This window comes from Piliocolobus tephrosceles, chromosome 2 (assembly GCF_002776525.5).
Source record: "Piliocolobus tephrosceles isolate RC106 chromosome 2, ASM277652v3, whole genome shotgun sequence".
Taxonomy (NCBI): Eukaryota; Metazoa; Chordata; class Mammalia; order Primates; family Cercopithecidae; genus Piliocolobus; species Piliocolobus tephrosceles.
In genome coordinates, this window is record NC_045435.1 from 16,278,266 (window position 1) to 16,296,249 (window position 17,984).

General features: G+C 35.5%; 1 protein-coding gene across 2 annotated transcripts in view; it reads right to left on the bottom strand.

Moving 5' to 3' along the window:
- Positions 1 to 2,320: 2,320 nt before the first annotated feature.
- The window catches only part of CHMP2B (charged multivesicular body protein 2B), a 32,822-nt gene continuing 17,158 nt past the window's right edge, over positions 2,321 to 17,984 (bottom strand). For both annotated transcript variants that reach the window (XM_023216069.1, XM_023216067.1), the window contains 4 exons: positions 11,836 to 12,030; positions 7,789 to 7,891; positions 4,313 to 4,419; positions 2,321 to 4,110 (listed from right to left, as the gene is read on the bottom strand). In XM_023216069.1, coding sequence (XP_023071837.1) covers positions 4,000 to 4,110; positions 4,313 to 4,419; positions 7,789 to 7,891; positions 11,836 to 12,030 — 516 coding nt within the window. In that variant the 3' untranslated portion in view covers positions 2,321 to 3,999. The remainder of the gene's footprint in view (positions 4,111 to 4,312; positions 4,420 to 7,788; positions 7,892 to 11,835; positions 12,031 to 17,984) is intronic.

The following is a 17,984-nucleotide window of genomic DNA, read 5'->3' on the forward strand; positions in this document are numbered from 1 at the left end:
TCCACCTCAGCCTCCTGAGTAGCTGGGACTATAGGTGCCATGCTACCATGCCTGGTTATGTTCAAAATTTTTGTAGAGACAGGGGTCTCCCTATGTTGCCCAGCCTGATCGTGAACTCCTAGACCTAAGCGATCCTCCCTCCTCAGCCTCCCAAAGTGCTGGAATTACAGGCATGAACCGGTGTGCCCAGTGAAATAGCAATTCTTTGCTAACTGATATGGTTTGGCTATGTCCTACCCAAATCTCATCTTGAATTGTAGTTCCCATAATCCCCACGTGTGGTGGGAGGGACCAAGTGCAGATTAGGGGGGCGATTTCCCGCATCCTGTTCTTACAATAGTTAGTTCTCATGAGATCCGATGGTCTTATAAGGGGCTTTCCCCTTAGATGGGCTCTCATTCGCTCTCCTGCCGCTCTGCAAAGAGGAACCTTCCACCATGACTGTAAGTTTCCCGAGGCCTTCCCAACCAGTAAATACCAGTAACTCATTTGTATTGTTTTGTATTATACAGAACTCATTTGTATTGTTTTGAGACTACTTTCTAACTACATTAAAATAATACTTTAATATATTTTGATTAATCTTCAGAACAACAGAAAATGGTTAATGCCATTTAGAATGCTAAACCTCAATTAAACAAATGACATATAATTCACTGTGTAGACTGATATGTTCATACTTGGGGAATCAATGACAAAGGCTGACTTTAGCCATAGTCTTTCCCTCTTATATACTTGTGAACTCTTTAAGTCTGCAGGAATTCAGTAGAGTTGTCCACTAAAATGGAAGAAAGATGTTTGTCATTTCTACTAGTTTGGTACATTCAACTTTACCTAGTAAAGGCGGCTGATAAACTCATTCATACAATTTACCTTTCCATCTCTAAAGGTGGAAAGGATTTGTCCAGTCAAATATTTTCAGTGTTTGGGGATGGTGGGGGTGTGTGTGTATTTTCAAATTGTTAGGGGAATGTGGTGTTCCAACAATAGGGCACCTGAAATCTGGTTTCACAGTCTTCAGGCTTCCTCTACAGCAATACCAACCCAATTGACTACTAAAACAACTAAGCTTAGAATGGTTTTGAATCCTCAGCTTCTACAGAGAGGAAATTGGAAGGTTGATCTGTGTTTCTGAAGTTGCCAACACCTTTTCATGCACAGTAATGGCATAAAAGGGACAAGTCATCACAGGTCTCTTTTGAGACCAGGAAAACCTGGTCTGTTTTAACAGAGGCATGTCTAAAATAAGAGTACATATTTCAATTAGGCTCACAGAGATCAGGTGAGAAGTATGGCAACTAGGACGGTAGGAAATGCATTTTGGCCAAAAAGAGAGTACCAGGTTTTTTCTAAAGACATTCAAATGCTAGTAAAATATACATCACTGTGCAAGTCGAACAACATAAAGCCCATAGGCTGACAGCTTCCTCTCTCTGTGCCATAGGGTCACAGTCTTGAGCCCCTTTCCATTAGCTCTTGCAATAACCAGATACTCCCCTCAGAGCACACAGTATAGTGTGTGCAACATAATCATCCGACAGATGGTCATTTTAGGTTTTCTAACAGGTGTTATCATTAGTATTGACATTTTCATATCACATTCTACTTCTCTGGTACTCTGAAATTTCCCCCATAAATAACTTTTTCATTTGGTAACAAAATGTGGCTTTGGGCTGTATCCTTTTCGGTAACAGAGATACTCTTCTATTCTTTCTATGGCAACCTCTTGTTTGATTACAATTGTTACATTTTTTTGTGTGCCTAAAGAAAACTTTTAGAAAAAGCAGGTTAAAAAAAGAAAAAAAAAAAAACAGTATTTTCATTAAGCTCAATCTATAAGAACCCTTATTTCTTATTCCTTAAGGGCTCAAAAGTCACTGCTTTCTTTTTAGCAAAGGATAGGGTAACAGTGACTATGAAAACTGCCACCACAACACTTTATAAATGTAGCCAAATCAGATGACCTCTCTGTCTTTTATGTACAAATTCTTTTGTGGTATCCATGTTTGACTGAAATGAAATAAGTCACTAGGACTTACATGTTCAAAATTAAAACTTAAAAATGTTCAATCCCTGGGAATATTGGGAAAAAATTATTAATGTGAAACCACCAAATCTTAGGCTTATTACATTCACAAACACTAGTCTTCTACCAATTATTTCTTAAAAAGATAGTTTTTTTTTTTTTTTTTTTTAAATGTAAGTAGCAGAGTTTATCTAATTATACTTCTGGGAAAATAATAAAGATCATCCTTTTGAAAAATTACTAAATAAGAATAAAATTTTTAATTTTAGCAGCAACCAAAAAGAGCAAAAAAGGTAAGAAAAGGACAACAATAATAAATCTTTATTGAGATATTTTTTAACAAAATAATTTTTAAAAACAAAAGCTCTCACATGTAAACAAGAAAGTAAATAAGTTAGATGGCATTATTATGTACATCCAAGAATCAAAACATGTTCCATAATCCAGTAAAATGTTTTGACCCATCACTGTTAAGAGAAACTGTGTATTTAATACTATCAATAACGAAACCTAATCTTTGAACATTATAAAATGGTTTATGGAATATAAACTATACAGTTTACTTTTTCATTCCTCCTAGCAATCCGTGTCACATGTATAGTAGTCCTAAGATGTATTTTGTCAGTATTAGCCCAAAATGTCCACCATCCTAAATTAACCAGGTTACACATATCTCCTCCAGTTTTCATGGTAGGATGTGTTAGAACCCATATATTACAACATCATTTTTCAAAACTAACCTAATCCTAACTTCTATTCTAACTAGTCTGGCACTCCTTCCTTTTCTCTCTCTGTCTACACATTCATTAGATACCATGGCAATTTCACCTTAAAAAATACTGCTAATACACATTTAGACAGTAATTTCTGGTAAAATTGTGCTTTATTTATCAAAAAAAGTTAATTTTTATTTTAAAAATGTAGGTCAAGCATTGTCATAGATGTAGTACTTAATTGAGAATAATGGCTTCAATTTAGAAGATTCAATATACACATTCAACAAAATTAAACAGTTTAAATTATAATTCATATAATTATAATCCTCAAACGGATTAGACAGCCAAAATATATTGTTTACTTACTATAAAGTGTTATTTATTCATTGTCTATTTTTACTAATTATATTCAATGCACAGTAATGGCATCAAAGGGACAAGTCATCATAGGTTTCTTCTGAGACCAGGGCAACCTGGTCTGTTTTAAGAGAGGAGTGTCTAAAATAAGAGTACATATTTCAATGAGGCCCACAGAGATAGAAAAGAGCCAGGATAATCTTTGTATTGAGGCCTTGCTTTCGGTTTTAAATGTAATTCTTTTCTGCCAGCTGAAACGATTTAAGATGTGCACAATAGATCTGTGCTATTTAAGGCAGGTGCCAAGCACATTTTGAAAGGTAATAAACTTACCAACTAGAATGTTCTCCCAACGGAAAAAGAAAAAGAAAAGCTATGACAGTTTTTGTTTAAGACAGACGTTTAAATAGCACTCTTCTTTTTGACCATTTAAAAATAATGTGGCAGCTGTACCTGCCTATGGTCATAACACATAATCACTTACAAAAGACAAGCAACAGATACAGAATTAATGATATACTTTTAATATTTTTACAACCCTCTTGAAGTTGGTGCCTAACAGCATTTAACAAGATTTTTATATTCAGTGAAAAAGATTTAGAACATAAACTGACATCAAGTAAGGAATATAATTTCTCTGTGCCATGCAAAAGAGAAGTCAAGTTTTTACACATCATCACTCCTAAATAGTTCTAATTAAAATCCAAACTGTTCCCATTTTTGCATCATTGTCATTCTTTGGCAAAAGATTCAAAATAGCCACGGGTTAGGAAACAACTGTTCACTCACAGTCTCATTTTTTTTTTTTTTTCCCGTAAAATACATGTATTTTGTAAAAGAAATCTGCACTGTGCTTGGTTTATACTACATAAGTAAGCAAAATATTATGACATTTTTTGACTAATCTACTCCTAAAGCCTTGAGCTGCCGTTCAATCTCTTCATCTGAGATTGTAGCCTTTGAAGTAGAGGCAGATGGTAAGCTTTGAGCAGCTGATGGAGCTTTGGCCATCTATATTCAACAAAGAAAAACAAAAATGTGCGTTAGCAAACATTTGGACTAGGACATAACAGGATGTGCTGTAAAGAGGTCTCTTTAATTTACTTTTGAAACAGAAATAAAAACCATGTGCCTAATAGTAAAAACCAAACAATTAAGTGACAAAGGTGGTAGGTAGAAACTATTTCCAACTAAGAAAAGATGATGTCCATACCTTTCCAGAAATTTCAATTCCAATTTCATCAAGAACTTGATTCACAATATCCTGGCTTTCTTCTTCATCATCAGAACCGTCAAAGATGTCATCAAGTGTGTCATTGACTGGGGGATAAGGGAGAAGGAGCAAAGCATTTACTTTCAAACAAATTTCAGGTTAGATTTACATATTTACAGTCTAGCTCAACTATTTTGTATATTACAGAAGCAAATTCAGTGAACTAAAAAAATCCTTCAAAATGTCAGTGAAGTACATTGATAAATACATATTTGAGCCATTTAAAAAATTACATCTAATAGACAAAAACCATGTGATATTCACACCTACATGTTTAAGATTTGTAAATATTATTTCACAAATTGTATCCATTAAGCTGGTAGAGGAAGAATATGCAAGAATAAAATATCCTGTTAATATCTGGAAAACAATTTACTCTTTTTATATCTATAATCATATTTTTATACCTCTTAAATTTACATTCAAGATACATGTAGAACATTCTAAAGAAATCTAAGGTTCAGTATTTTAATAAATTTGCCTAAAGAATGATGTCCGATTTAACAGGATTATTACTGCTACAACCTTTCCTACCTCTCTTCCCTCCCCAAAATATTTACTGAAAGCACTCTGTATAGAATGCATCATGTTGAGTTGTGGGGAAACAATTTTTGATGGATTGAGATTGTGTCTTTTTTATCTTTGAAACTGGGCACCTAGTGCCTGAAATGCAATACAAATACAATGGGTGTAGAGACGGAGAAAAATAAAGACCTCGGGTAGCTGACACTTGAGTATAAAAGAAACAAAATTCAACAGATTGCGGTAAGAGAAAAGATAAATGATTACGAAGTTTCAGAGAAGGAGATTACATCCAACTGGGAGGAAGTAACCTGTGAAGTACTCCGGCAAGGACACACAGGGTTTAACCACACAGAGACACAGAAATGGAACGGCCTGGGCGAAGCCATGGTGAGGCAACAGGGACACAAGCGAGAAAGAGTAAGTTCTTCTGTGTGGTTGTTATTTAAGGTACATAAATGGAAAACATCTGGGAGAAAAAAAAATTACAGCAGTTAGCCTAAAATTGTTCCTCTCCTGGTATCTGAGGAATGTCCCCAGAAGAAGAAAGACAGGTAACCTAGTCTGATTTCCTTGTAATCGTGTTGGTAACTGTGGCTCCTGACCAACAGGCTTAATGTTTACTCCCAGAGTCCTTGTCTATGGAACGCTTGTGCCAGGGTGTCTTGGTTTAGGACTGCTGTAGTAACAAACCTATCATCTATGGGTTTATGCACCATGACTCCCTGGAAAATGTCACGTGAGGTAGGCAGTCATCCAGGGTATAAACTGAAGATGTTTCATAACCTAAATACTTCCTTCGTGTTTTTTATTTAAAATTTGGGGATTTTATCTTGTAGTAAGCAGAAAACTCCTGAAGGAATTTAATCAATATGCTCAGAGGTAAGATCCTGGAAAAAAATAATTTAGCCGTATGTTACTCAGATGTAACTTAGCAAAGTAATACGGGAGATGTGAAGTCCAGGTCATGCGGAGTTTATAAGGTCCTAAGTAAAGAAGTGGTTGCAGAAAAAAAAAAAAAAAATGAATGAAGTAGATAGAAGAAAAAGATGAGAGAGGTGTAATCAGACTAACAAAGAAGAACGCTTTCAGAAAAAGTGTAATAATGCTCATCACAGGTATACTATAAGATTTCCCAAAGAGATTGTGTCTTAACTTAAATGTGAACAAGCTTTGGAGCAACATGGTAGAATATAAATTCCAACTGGAAAAAGACATATTGATTTACACCTTGAATTTATTTTGGGATGAAAATATTGTTAGTGTATTTTACTAGGTTGTTAAAAAAATGAGTAACCATCAATAACTACTATTATACTATAGACTAATTTGCAATGTATTAAAATACAAATGAGAACAACTGCAGTAGGTATAGATATCTGATTAAGTAAGGGTTATTGATTCTTTTCATTATAGCTTAATGGAAAAGTTAATTTCTCTGGTAAAGACTGCCATCACTGGCATTGGAAATCACATGTTAAATACTATGATCATTATATAAATAACAGTTTATATAAGAAACAGTTCTCTCAGTCATTAAAATATGATTGATGATGTTTCAACAACCTGAAAAAACTCATAGTTTTCAAACTAAAGGCCTGAAGTAAAAACTACAGAACTTTTGGAGCTGTCAAAGATAAACAGGCAATATTATTACAACCGAGAATAAAAATAGGCATCCTGAAATAGAATACTAGAATAATAATGAGTTTATTAACCCTGGTAACTTAATTAGATACTATTTTATACACTAAATGTTATTAAATGCTGTCAAACTAAAATACTAGCAGATAAGCAAAGCTAAACTGGTATATCCCTACACAGTTGTAAAACATTTAATTTTTCTATTTTTCATGTTTTATAGTTGTAAAACATTTAGAAAACATACTTATAAAACAATGATGCCAGTTTTTAACATAATATAAATAATGATCTAATGTTGATCAGGGTGCTATGAAGGGTCAGTCATTATTGGTGAAATAAAAATCGGTGTAGTCTTTCTGGAAAGAATTGGTAGCACAAACCGAGAGCCTTATAAAAGCTAATATTCTAAGGAGATTGCAGAAATTCAGTCAAAGATAATGCTTAAACATATTTTAAAAGGATTATCAAACACGTTAAAAATTTTACAACGATCTTACTGACCAACACAAGAATGGTTTGATAAACTAGCGTATACTGATGTTAAATGATATTAAAGCTATTTTTTAAAAAGACTTCAGAAAAGATTTAATGTCAAGGTCACAAGTATATGCTTATGTTATACTACTATGTTTTTAAAAAGCAAGATATTCATAATTGTACATAAAAGGTGACTTCACTTTTGTAGATCAAGATTATGAGAGAAAAACAGAAAATAAATGTACAACATTAACAGTAACTACACCTGAGTGCTGTGATGATTTTTATATGCTCTGTCTCTGTATTCTCTGTATTTCCACCATAACATGCAATTAGTTTATATTCAAAAAGACAAAAACTAAATATTAGAAGACTCTTGTGAGAGGGAAAAAAATGAGAAAAACAAACAAACAAACCAAACAAAAAAGAGCTCCATTACCTCTACCCCTAATACAGGCAAATCTTCTATAGTACCGAAGAGTCGACGTAACTCTGAAACTGCCTGACTGATGTCATGAAGAATTATCTACCTCACAAGTTGGTTTTTGTATACTAATCGATAAAGTAAAACCGCTAAAGCCCATGTGTAATAGAGGTACGGCATAACATATTTTACACCTTTCCCTCAGTTAAATCCAAATCGAATTTTGAGCCTGTCATTTTTGGTTTCATCATTTCTACCTTCGTGAATGAGAATATGAGACTTAAAGTAAACAAATGTCTAACTCAAAGATAAGAAAACTATACATTTCATTACAACTTATTAAACTTACTCATTTCTTCAGTCATTTCCATTTTCATGTTTTCCTTCTGGAAATTCTGCATTGTTTGTAATGTCTTTTGTGGATCCATCTTCTTGTTAACTGCCTGCATTGTCTTTAAATGTATTTACAAGATTCATGTTACTTTCGTAATTCGGAAAATTTTACTATGAAATAAGTCAAAAGGGAACACATCAAATATAGACAGGCTTTTAAAAGATAGCCATCCTACCGTAATCAAACATACAGTGGTAAATATTCTAGAAAAACATGAAATAGTCATTTGGAAACCATCTGCTTAACATCTATATAATAAAGACCAGTGTGGAAAACCTCATCTGAACAGCAGGCAAGAAATTATGTAATAAAAAACATTATTAGCATAAGATCCTTTGCTATTCAAATAGGAAAATTAAACTTACCTGTTTATGTGGCAAGTAGGTAATGTCAATAAATTGTTAAATTTAATTTTTATAAAAACTTTCATTAATATTTTTAATGTCTAAATTTAAAAAGATTAGAAGATATACTAGCATACATACTTAATCTATTAACACATTTAAAAGATGCTTTAAAAAAATATAAAAATGTGAGTTTTGAAAAACTGTGAAAACAATTCTCTTACATTATACATTCACAACTCATTTCATTAAGAGATTAATGTTCTCTAGTATCACCAAAATTTATTTACAATTCATGTGCTTACATTTTGGTTAATGACCCACAGCATACACGACAGTGGCCCCATAAGATTATAATACTCCATTTTTACTATACCTTTCTTATGTTTAGCTATGTTTAGATATACAGATACTTAAACCATTATGTTACAACTGTCCACAAAATTCAGTACAGTATAGCCTAGGACCAACAAGCTATACCATGTAGCCTAGATGTGTAGTAGGCTGTATCACCAGGTTTATGTAAATATGCTCCACAATGTTTGCACAATGATGAAATTGCCTAAGATGAATTTTTCAGAATGTTAAGGCAGACATGACTGCATTTTTATATATATGATGCATAATATATGCATGATAAACATATATGTATGCATTATATAGCTAATTCAGTATATTAAAAGAAACCATACAATAGAAAACATGTTGATTTCAAAGATATGAAGCAAACAGTCCTTTCTCAACTGCATGCAATGCTGTAGTCAAAGTATTCTTTCCAAGTATGACACTGCATTCCCCTCATCCCTGCCCACTCCCAACACACCTAACTCTCTAGTGGCTTTCCAGTGCTCTTAAGTGCTAAAAGTCAAATTCCATAATTTGCCTATGAGCCCTAACATGGATTAAACTTTGCACTACTGCCCTCTAGACACATCTTTTATTCCTTAAACACACTATGTTTTCTCTTGCCACTTGAGGTCAGGAGTTTGAGACTAGCCTAGCCAACACGGTAAAAACCCATCTCTACTAAACATACAAAAATTAGCGAGGCATGGTGGCTCACACCCACAATGCCAGCTACTTGGGAGGCTGTGGCAGGAAAATCGCTAGAACCTGGGAGGCAGAGGTTGCTGTGAGCCAAGATCGCACCATTGCACTCCAGCTTGGGCAACACAGCAAGACCGTCTCAAAAATCAGACAATCAAAAAGAATAAGGTAACTTGAGAAACAAAATGTATACTGAAACGTTCTCTCTCTTTTTTTTTTTGAGACAGAGTCTCTCTCTGTCACCCATGCTGGAGTGCAGCGGCGTGGTCTCGGCTCATTGCAACCTTTGCCTCTCAGGTTTCTGCAATTCTCCTGCCTCAGCCTCCCAAGTAGCTGGGATTACAGATGCCCACCACCATGCCCAGCTAATTTTTGTATTTTTAGTAAAGATGGGGTTTTGCCATGTTGGCCAGACTGGTCTTGAACTCCTGGCCTCAAGTGATCTGCCTGCCTTGACCTCCCAAAGTGCTGAGATTACAGGTATGAGCCACCATGCCCGGCTTGAGGCTTGAAACTTTCTCTTTTTAAAGATTATAATGGGTCACTGTACTTTCTGGACTTCACAAAATGGATGCACTCTACTCTTTATTTGCACAAATGTATTGGGCACATATAAAATTTCGTTACACACATATAATGCATAGTGATCTAGTCAGATGTTTAGGGTGTCCACCACCCAAGGACAACATATTTTTGTTAACTATAATCTCCCTACTCTGCTATCAAAGATTGAAGTTATTCCTTCTAACTGTTAAGTTTGAACAGCATTCGACTTTCATGTGCTCTGCTGTCTAAAACACAATTACAGTTAATACTCCTTACTTGTGGATTCCATATTTGGGAATTTACCTACTCATTAAAATGTATTTGTAACCTCAAATAAATACCTGCAGTGTTTTAAGGCTTATCTGTGGACATTTACAAAGCAGCAAAACATCTGAGTCACCCAACATGCACATTTCCAGCTGAGGTCAAACAAGCTGATGTTCTGCCTTCTTACTGCAAATTAAGTGTCCTTTCCACAGTGTATTTAGTGTCACATTTTTCTCACTTTTGTACTTTTTGTTGGTGATTTCACTGATAAAAAATGATCCCCAAACATTGTATTAACATGCTGCCCAGTGTTCCTAAGTGAAAGAAGGACATGATGCGCTTTATGGAGAAAATATATGTTAGATAAGCTTTGTTCCGGAATGATAGGGTCCCATTAGTCATGAGCTCAATATGAGCAAATCAACTCTCTATTAAATATGGCATCTTTACACAGAAACGCAAGGTTAGTTAGGTACAGATTAGGTGATGAAAAAATGTTGTGGGCAAAGGCTCACAGAAATATAACTCAGTATTTCCCCTGGGAGCAACGGTTCAATATGCACTATTTCAGTGTTCCCGACTTCATGGGACATAACTACTATGAATAACAAAAAAACCGCCCGTGTATACCATTTCCCTAACATAAAGCTTGTACTTTCCTCTGAAGCTTTTTTTTTCTTTTGCACTTCATATTCATAATCCCTCTTCTGTACATCTAACCTCTAATGATATTCTTAAAACCTTTGTCTTATGCAATATATTTTAGATCACCCTATTCAAAGGTCTGTGCAATTCATAAAGCTTAGCACGACTGATATAGTGGGTAGGTTCCTAGAGATATATCTTAAGCTCCCCCAACTGAAGTATAAAATTTGTGAAAGCAGAGCTTCTGTCTTAGCCTCTTTTGATTACTAACAGTATCAAGGAGTGCTTTATTTATTAAATGACTGAAAGAATCAGAGTCCTTTAAACTCTACAGTAAAAACACTGATTATAGATATAGAAAAATGTGTTTGTGTGTGTGTGCAGTAAGTTAAACATCAGCTCTAGACAAACATTCTGATAAATCTTTCTTACTATTCATGTGACCTTCTGACACATTCATAAAAATGAATCAAGAGGAAATTATCACTCAAAGGTAGTCAGAACATACAATGAGATTAGGTCAAAAATCATCTGACAATTAGAGGGGAAAAAAGTAAATACTTTTAAAAGTCAATTTTATAAAATCAGAAGCTACATGTGATCTTTAGAAAATGGGATTGTTGGCCAGGCGCAGTGGCTCACAACTGTAATCCCAGCACTTTGGGAGGCTGAGGCAGGCGAATCATCGGAGGTCAGGAGTTCGAGACCAGCCTGGCCAACATGTGAAACCTCATCTCTACTGAAAATACAAAAATTAGCCAGGTGTGCTGGTGGTGCATGCTTGTAATCCCAGCTACTCAGGAGGCTGAGGCAGGAGACTCTCTTGAACCCAGGAGGGGAGGCTTCAGGGAGCCGAAATCTTGCTACTGCACTCTAGCCTGTGTGACAGAGCAAGACTCCGTCTCAAAAAAAAACAAACAAAAAAAAAGAAAATAGATTGTCCTCAAACAATAAATTTTGTATTAAAACATATCAATAAAGAATCTAGAAGTAATTACCTGGATTATCTAGTATTATAACTCATTTTACTAAAAATTACACACATTTTGTACCACATATATACCAGAAGGTGCTTTTAAATCTGCTTTCAATATTGATATTTAAATACCACTTATAAAATTATAAATCTATGAATATAAAAGCTCCCACTTACTTTTGCTGTGGTAGACATTGCTCCAGCCATCTTCATTTGGGAATTCATCACTTTTGTCTGTGTAGACATAGAAGTAACTTTTGAACTTACAGCAAAAGTTCTCGTCTTCTGCTTCCGTAGATGCACGAGTTGTTTGGCTAAAACTCTGCAAGCTTCCTTATTACCAATCTTGGCCATTTTCTTAATTTCTAATTCCTAAGAGAAGAAACAAACAAAATAAAATAAAATCATTAAGGGGTAGTCCTCAATAATTTATTTCAGAAGAACAGATCTAATATACATAACAGACCCTTTCTCCCCGATCATGAAGAGGGGAAGGAGCTATTATAAAGTCATAGAGCAAAAGAGTAATCTAAGAAGGAAATTTAGCCTACATGTTTACATGGAAAGGACAGAACTAGTATCTTCATCCATGAATACAAAGCAAGTCTACAAAACAGTGCACATGTAGAGCTCAGAAGAAAATTAAAAAAAAAAAAAAAGACTATCCAAAGGAAGGTAAGAGAAAAAGAACAAACACCCAAGCAAAGACTTGGTGGGACAGAGAAATAAAGGGCAAGGTGATAGATCTAAAACTAATAATATCATTACATTAAATAAAATAGTCCATTTTATACCTCAATTATAAGACCGACTGTCAGATTAGATAAGAAAGCAAACCCAACTATATGCTATCTGAAGACACCAACTTATACAAAAACAAAGTCAAGTGAAAGGACAGAAAAATATACGCTATACACGTACTTATCAAAACCTGCCAATCTAGAGTGGCTATATTAATAGAGATGAAATAAAATTGAGAACGAGGAATACTACCAGAAACAGAAAGGGGTATTTCTAATGATATAAGGGAATCAATACATAAAGATACCAGGACAATCTTAAATGTATATGTACCTAATAAAAGTGATTCAAAATATATAAAACACAATGGACAGAACTGAAAGGAGAAATAGACAAATGCATAATTAGCATGAGAAATATCAGCAACTCCACTCTTTTTTTTTTTACAATCAAAATGATATATTTTATCCATTAATTTTTGTATGACTATTTATAAAGATTACTTTATGTTATCTTATTAATTGTAATGAAAAACTTACATTGCTTGATATTGCAGATTCCATTCCTGCCTGTCTCATCTATTTCTCTTGGTTTTCCATGATGAAGATTTTAGAGTTCCAATTCTTTTTTTTTATTATTATTATTTTTTTATTATACTTTAAGTTCTAGGGTACATGTGCATAACGTGCAGGTTTGTTACATATGTATACTTGTGCCATGTTGGTGTGCTGCACCCATCAACTCGTCAGCATCAATTCATCATTTACATCAGGTATAACTCCCCAATGCAATCCCTTCCCCCTCCCCCCTCCCCATGATAGGCCCCAGTGTGTGATGTTCCCCTTCCCGAGTCCAAGTGATCTCATTGTTCAGTTCCCACCTATGAGTGAGAACATACGGTGTTTGGTTTTCTCTTCTTGTGATAGTTTGCTAAGAATGATGGTTTCCAGCTGCATCCATGTCCCTACAAAGGACGCAAACTCATCCTTTTTTATGGCTGCATAGTATTCCATGGTGTATATGTGCCACATTTTCTTAATCCAGTCTGTCACAGATGGACATTTGGGTTGATTCCAAGTCTTTGCTATTGTGAATAGTGCCGCAATAAACATACGTGTGCATGTGTCTTTGTAGTAGAATAATTTATAATCTTTTGGGTATATACCCAGTAGTGGGATGGCTGGGTCATATGGTACATCTAGTTCTAGATCCTTGAGGAATTGCCATACTGTTTTCCATAATGGTTGAACTAGTTTACAATCCCACCAACAGTGTAAAAGTGTTCCTATTTCTCCACATCCTCTCCAACACCTGTTGTTTCCTGATTTTTTAATGATTGCCGTTCTAACTGGTGTGAGATGGTATCTCATTGTGGTTTTGATTTGCATTTCTCTGATGGCGAGTGATGATGAGCATTTTTTCATGTGTCTGTGGGCTGTATGAATGTCTTCTTTTGAGAAATGTCTGTTCATATCTATTCCCCACTTTTTGATGGGGTTGTTTGATTTTTTCTTGGATATTTGTTTGAGTTCTTTGTAGATTCTGGATATTAGCCCTTTGTCAGATGAGTAGATTGCAAAAATTTTCTCCCATTCTGTAGGTTGCCTGTTCACTCTGATGGTAGTTTCTTTTGCTGTGCAGAAGCTCTTTAGTTTAATTAGATCCCATTTGTCAATCTTGGCTTTTGCTGCCGTTGCTTTTGGTGTTTTAGACATGAAGTCCTTGCCCATGCCTATGTCCTGAATGGTACTACCTAGATTTTCTTCTAGGGTTTTTATGGTATTAGGTCTAACATTTAAGTCTCTAATCCATCTTGAATTAATCTTCGTATAAGGAGTAAGGAAAGGATCCAGTTTCAGCTTTCTACTTATGGCTAGCCAATTTTCCCAGCACCATTTATTAAATAGGGAATCCTTTCCCCATTTCTTGTTTCTCTCAGGTTTGTCAAAGATCAGATGGCTGTAGATGTGTGGTATTATTTCTGAGGACTCTGTTCTGTTCTATTGGTCTATATCTCTGTTTTGGTACCAGTACCATGCTGTTTTGGTTACTGTAGCCTTGTAGTATAGTTTGAAGTCAGGTAGCGTGACGCCTCCAGCTTTGTCCTTTTGACTTAGGATTGTCTTGGCAATGCGGGCTCTTTTTTGGTTCCATATGAACTTTAAAGCAGTTTTTTCCAATTCGGTGAAGAAACTCATTGGTAGCTTGATGGGGATGGCATTGAATCTATAAATAACCTTGGGCAGTATGGCCATTTTCACGATATTGATTCTTCCTATCCATGAGCATGGTATGTTCTTCCATTTGTTTGTGTCCTCTTTGATTTCACTGAACAGTGGTTTGTAGTTCTCCTTGAAGAGGTCCTTTACATCCCTTGTAAGTTGGATTCCTAGGTATTTTATTCTCTTTGAAGCAATTGTGAATGGAAGTTCATTCCTGATTTGGCTCTCTGCTTGTCTGTTACTGGTGTATAAGAATGCTTGTGAGTTTTGCACATTAATTTTGTATCCTGAGACTTTGCTGAAGTTGCTTATCAGCTTAAGGAGATTTTGGGCTGAGACGATGGGGTTTTCTAAATATACAATCATGTCATCTGCAAACAGGGACAATTTGACTTCTTCTTTTCCTAACTTAATACCCTTTATTTCTTTCTCTTGCCTGATTGCCCTCCTAGCCAGAACTTCCAACACTATGTTGAATAGGAGTGGTGAGAGAGGGCATCCCTGTCTTGTGCCAGTTTTCAAAGGGAATTTTTCCAGTTTTTGCCCATTCAGTATGATATTAGCTGTGGGTTTATCATAAATAGCTCTTATTATTTTGAGGTACGTTCCATCAATACCGAATTTATTGAGCGTTTTTAGCATGAAGGGCTGTTGAATTTTGTCAAAAGGCTTTTCTGCATCTATTGAGATAATCATGTGGTTCTTGTCTTTGGTTCTGTTTATATGCTGGATTACGTTTATTGATTTGCGAATGTTGAACCAGCCTTGCATCCCAGGGATGAAGCCCACTTGATCATGGTGGATAAGCTTTTTGATGTGCTGCTGAATCTGGTTTGCCAGTATTTTATTGAGGATTTTGGCATCGATGTTCATCAGGGAGATTGGTCTAAAATTCTATTTTTTTGTTGTGTCTCTGCCAGGCTTTGGTATCAGGATGATGTTGGCCTCATAAAATGAGTTAGGGAGGATTCCCTCTTTTTCTATTGATTGGAATAGTTTCAGAAGGAATGGTACCAGCTCCTCTTTGTACCTCTGGTAGAATTCAGCTGTGAATCCATCTGGTCCTGGACTTTTTTTGGTGGGTAGGCTATTAATTGTTGCCTCAATTTCGAAGCCTGCTATTGGTCTATTCAGGGATTCAACTTCTTCCTGGTTTAGTCTTGGGAGAGTGTAAGTGTCCAGGAAATTATCCATTTCTTCTAGATTTTCTAGTTGATTTGCGTAGAGGTGTTTATAGTATTCTCTGATGGTAGTTTGTATTTCTGTGGGGTCGGTGGTGATATCCCCTTTATCATTTTTTATTGCGTCTATTTGATTCCTCTCTCTTTTCTTCTTTATTAGTCTTGCTAGCGGTCTGTCAATTTTGTTGATCTTTTCAAAAAACCAACTCCTGGATTCATTGCATTTTTGGAGGGTTTTTTGTGTCTCTATCTCCTTCAGTTCTGCTCTGATCTTAGTTATTTCTTGCCTTCTGCTAGCTTTTGAGTGTGTTTGCTCTTGCCTCTCTAGTTCTTTTAATTGTGATGTTAGAGTGTCAATTTTAGATCTTTCCTGCTTTCTCTTGTGGGCATTTAGTGCTATAAATTTCCCTCTACACACTGCTTTAAATGTGTCCCAGAGATTCTGGTATGTTGTATCTTTGTTCTCATTGGTTTCAAAGAACATTTTTATTTCTGCTTTCATTTCGTTACGTACCCAGTAGTCATTCAGGAGCAGGTTGTTCAGTTTCCACGTAGTTGAGCGGTTTTGATTGAGTTTCTTAGTCCTGAGTTCTAGTTTGATTGCACTGTGGTCTGAGAGACAGTTTGTTATAATTTCTGTTCTTTTACATTTGCTGAGGAGTGCTTTACTTCCAATTATGTGGTCAATTTTGGAATAAGTGCAATGTGGTGCTGAGAAGAATGTATATTCTGTTGATTTGGGGTGGAGAGTTCTATAGATGTCTATTAGGTCCGCTTGGTGCAGAGATGAGTTCAATTCCTGGATATGCTTGTTAACTTTCTGTCTCGTTGATCTGTCTAATGTTGACAGTGGAGTGTTGAAGTCTCCCATTATTATTGTATGGGGGTCTAAGTCTCTTTGTAAGTCTCTAAGGACTTGCTTTATGAATCTGGGTGCTCCTGTATTGGGTGCACATATATTTAGGATAGTTAGCTCTTCCTGTTGAATTGATCCCTTTACCATTATGTAATGGCCTTCTTTGTCTCTTTTGATCTTTGATGGTTTAAAGTCTGTTTTCTCAGAGACTAGGATTGCAACCCCTGCTTTTTTTTGTTCTCCATTTGCTTGGTAGATTTTCCTCCATCCCTTTATTTTGAGCCTATGTATGTCTCTGCATGTGAGATGGGTCTCCTGAAGACAGCAGACTGATGGGTCTTGACTCTTTATCCAGTTTGCCAGTCTGTGTCTTTTAATTGGAGCATTTAGTCCATTAACATTTAAGGTTAATATTGTTATGTGTGAACTTGATCCTGCCATTATGATATTAACTGGTTATTTTCCTCATTAGTTGATGCAGTTTCTTCCTAGCCTCGATGGTCTTTACATTTTGGCATGTTTTTGCAATGGCTGGTACCGGTTGTTCCTTTCCATGTTTAGGGCTTCCTTCAGGGTCTCTTGTAAGGCAGGCCTGGTGGTGACAAAATCTCTAAGCATTTGCTTATCTGTAAAGGATTTTATTTCTCCTTCACTTATGAAACTTAGTTTGGCTGGATATGAAATTCTGCGTTTAAAATTCTTTTCTTTAAGAACGTTGAATATTGGCCCCCACTCTCTTCTGGCTTGTAGAGTTTCTGCCGAGAGATCTGCTGTTAGTCTGATGGGCTTCCCTTTGTGGGTAACCCGACCTTTCTCTCTGGCTGCCCTTAAGATTTTTTCCTTCATTTCAACTTTGGTGAATCTGGCAATTATGTGTCTTGGAGAGCAACTCCACTCTTAAGCATAAAGTCTAATTGCTAAAAGTAGACAGAAAATCTGCAGTGATACAGAAGGCTTAAAAAACACCATCACCTATTTGACCTCACTGACATTTGTAGGAAACTCCAACACTGACAGCAGAATATACATTCTTTACAAGTGTCACTAAACAATCACCAAAGTATTCCATATTCTACATCAGAAAACAGGGCTCAATAAATTTTAAAGGACTGGAATCACACAAAGTATGTTAACTACAATGAAACTAAAAATTTCTAAGAAAAATATGAAAAGAAAATCACAAATAAGTGGAAATTTAAAAATAATAGTTCTAAATAAGTCATGGGTTAAAGAAAAAAAGCACAGAGGAAATAGTATTTTGAACTCAAGTGAAAATGCAACATAAAAATTTGTGAGCTGCAGTTAAAATTGCTCTTAGAAGAGTTT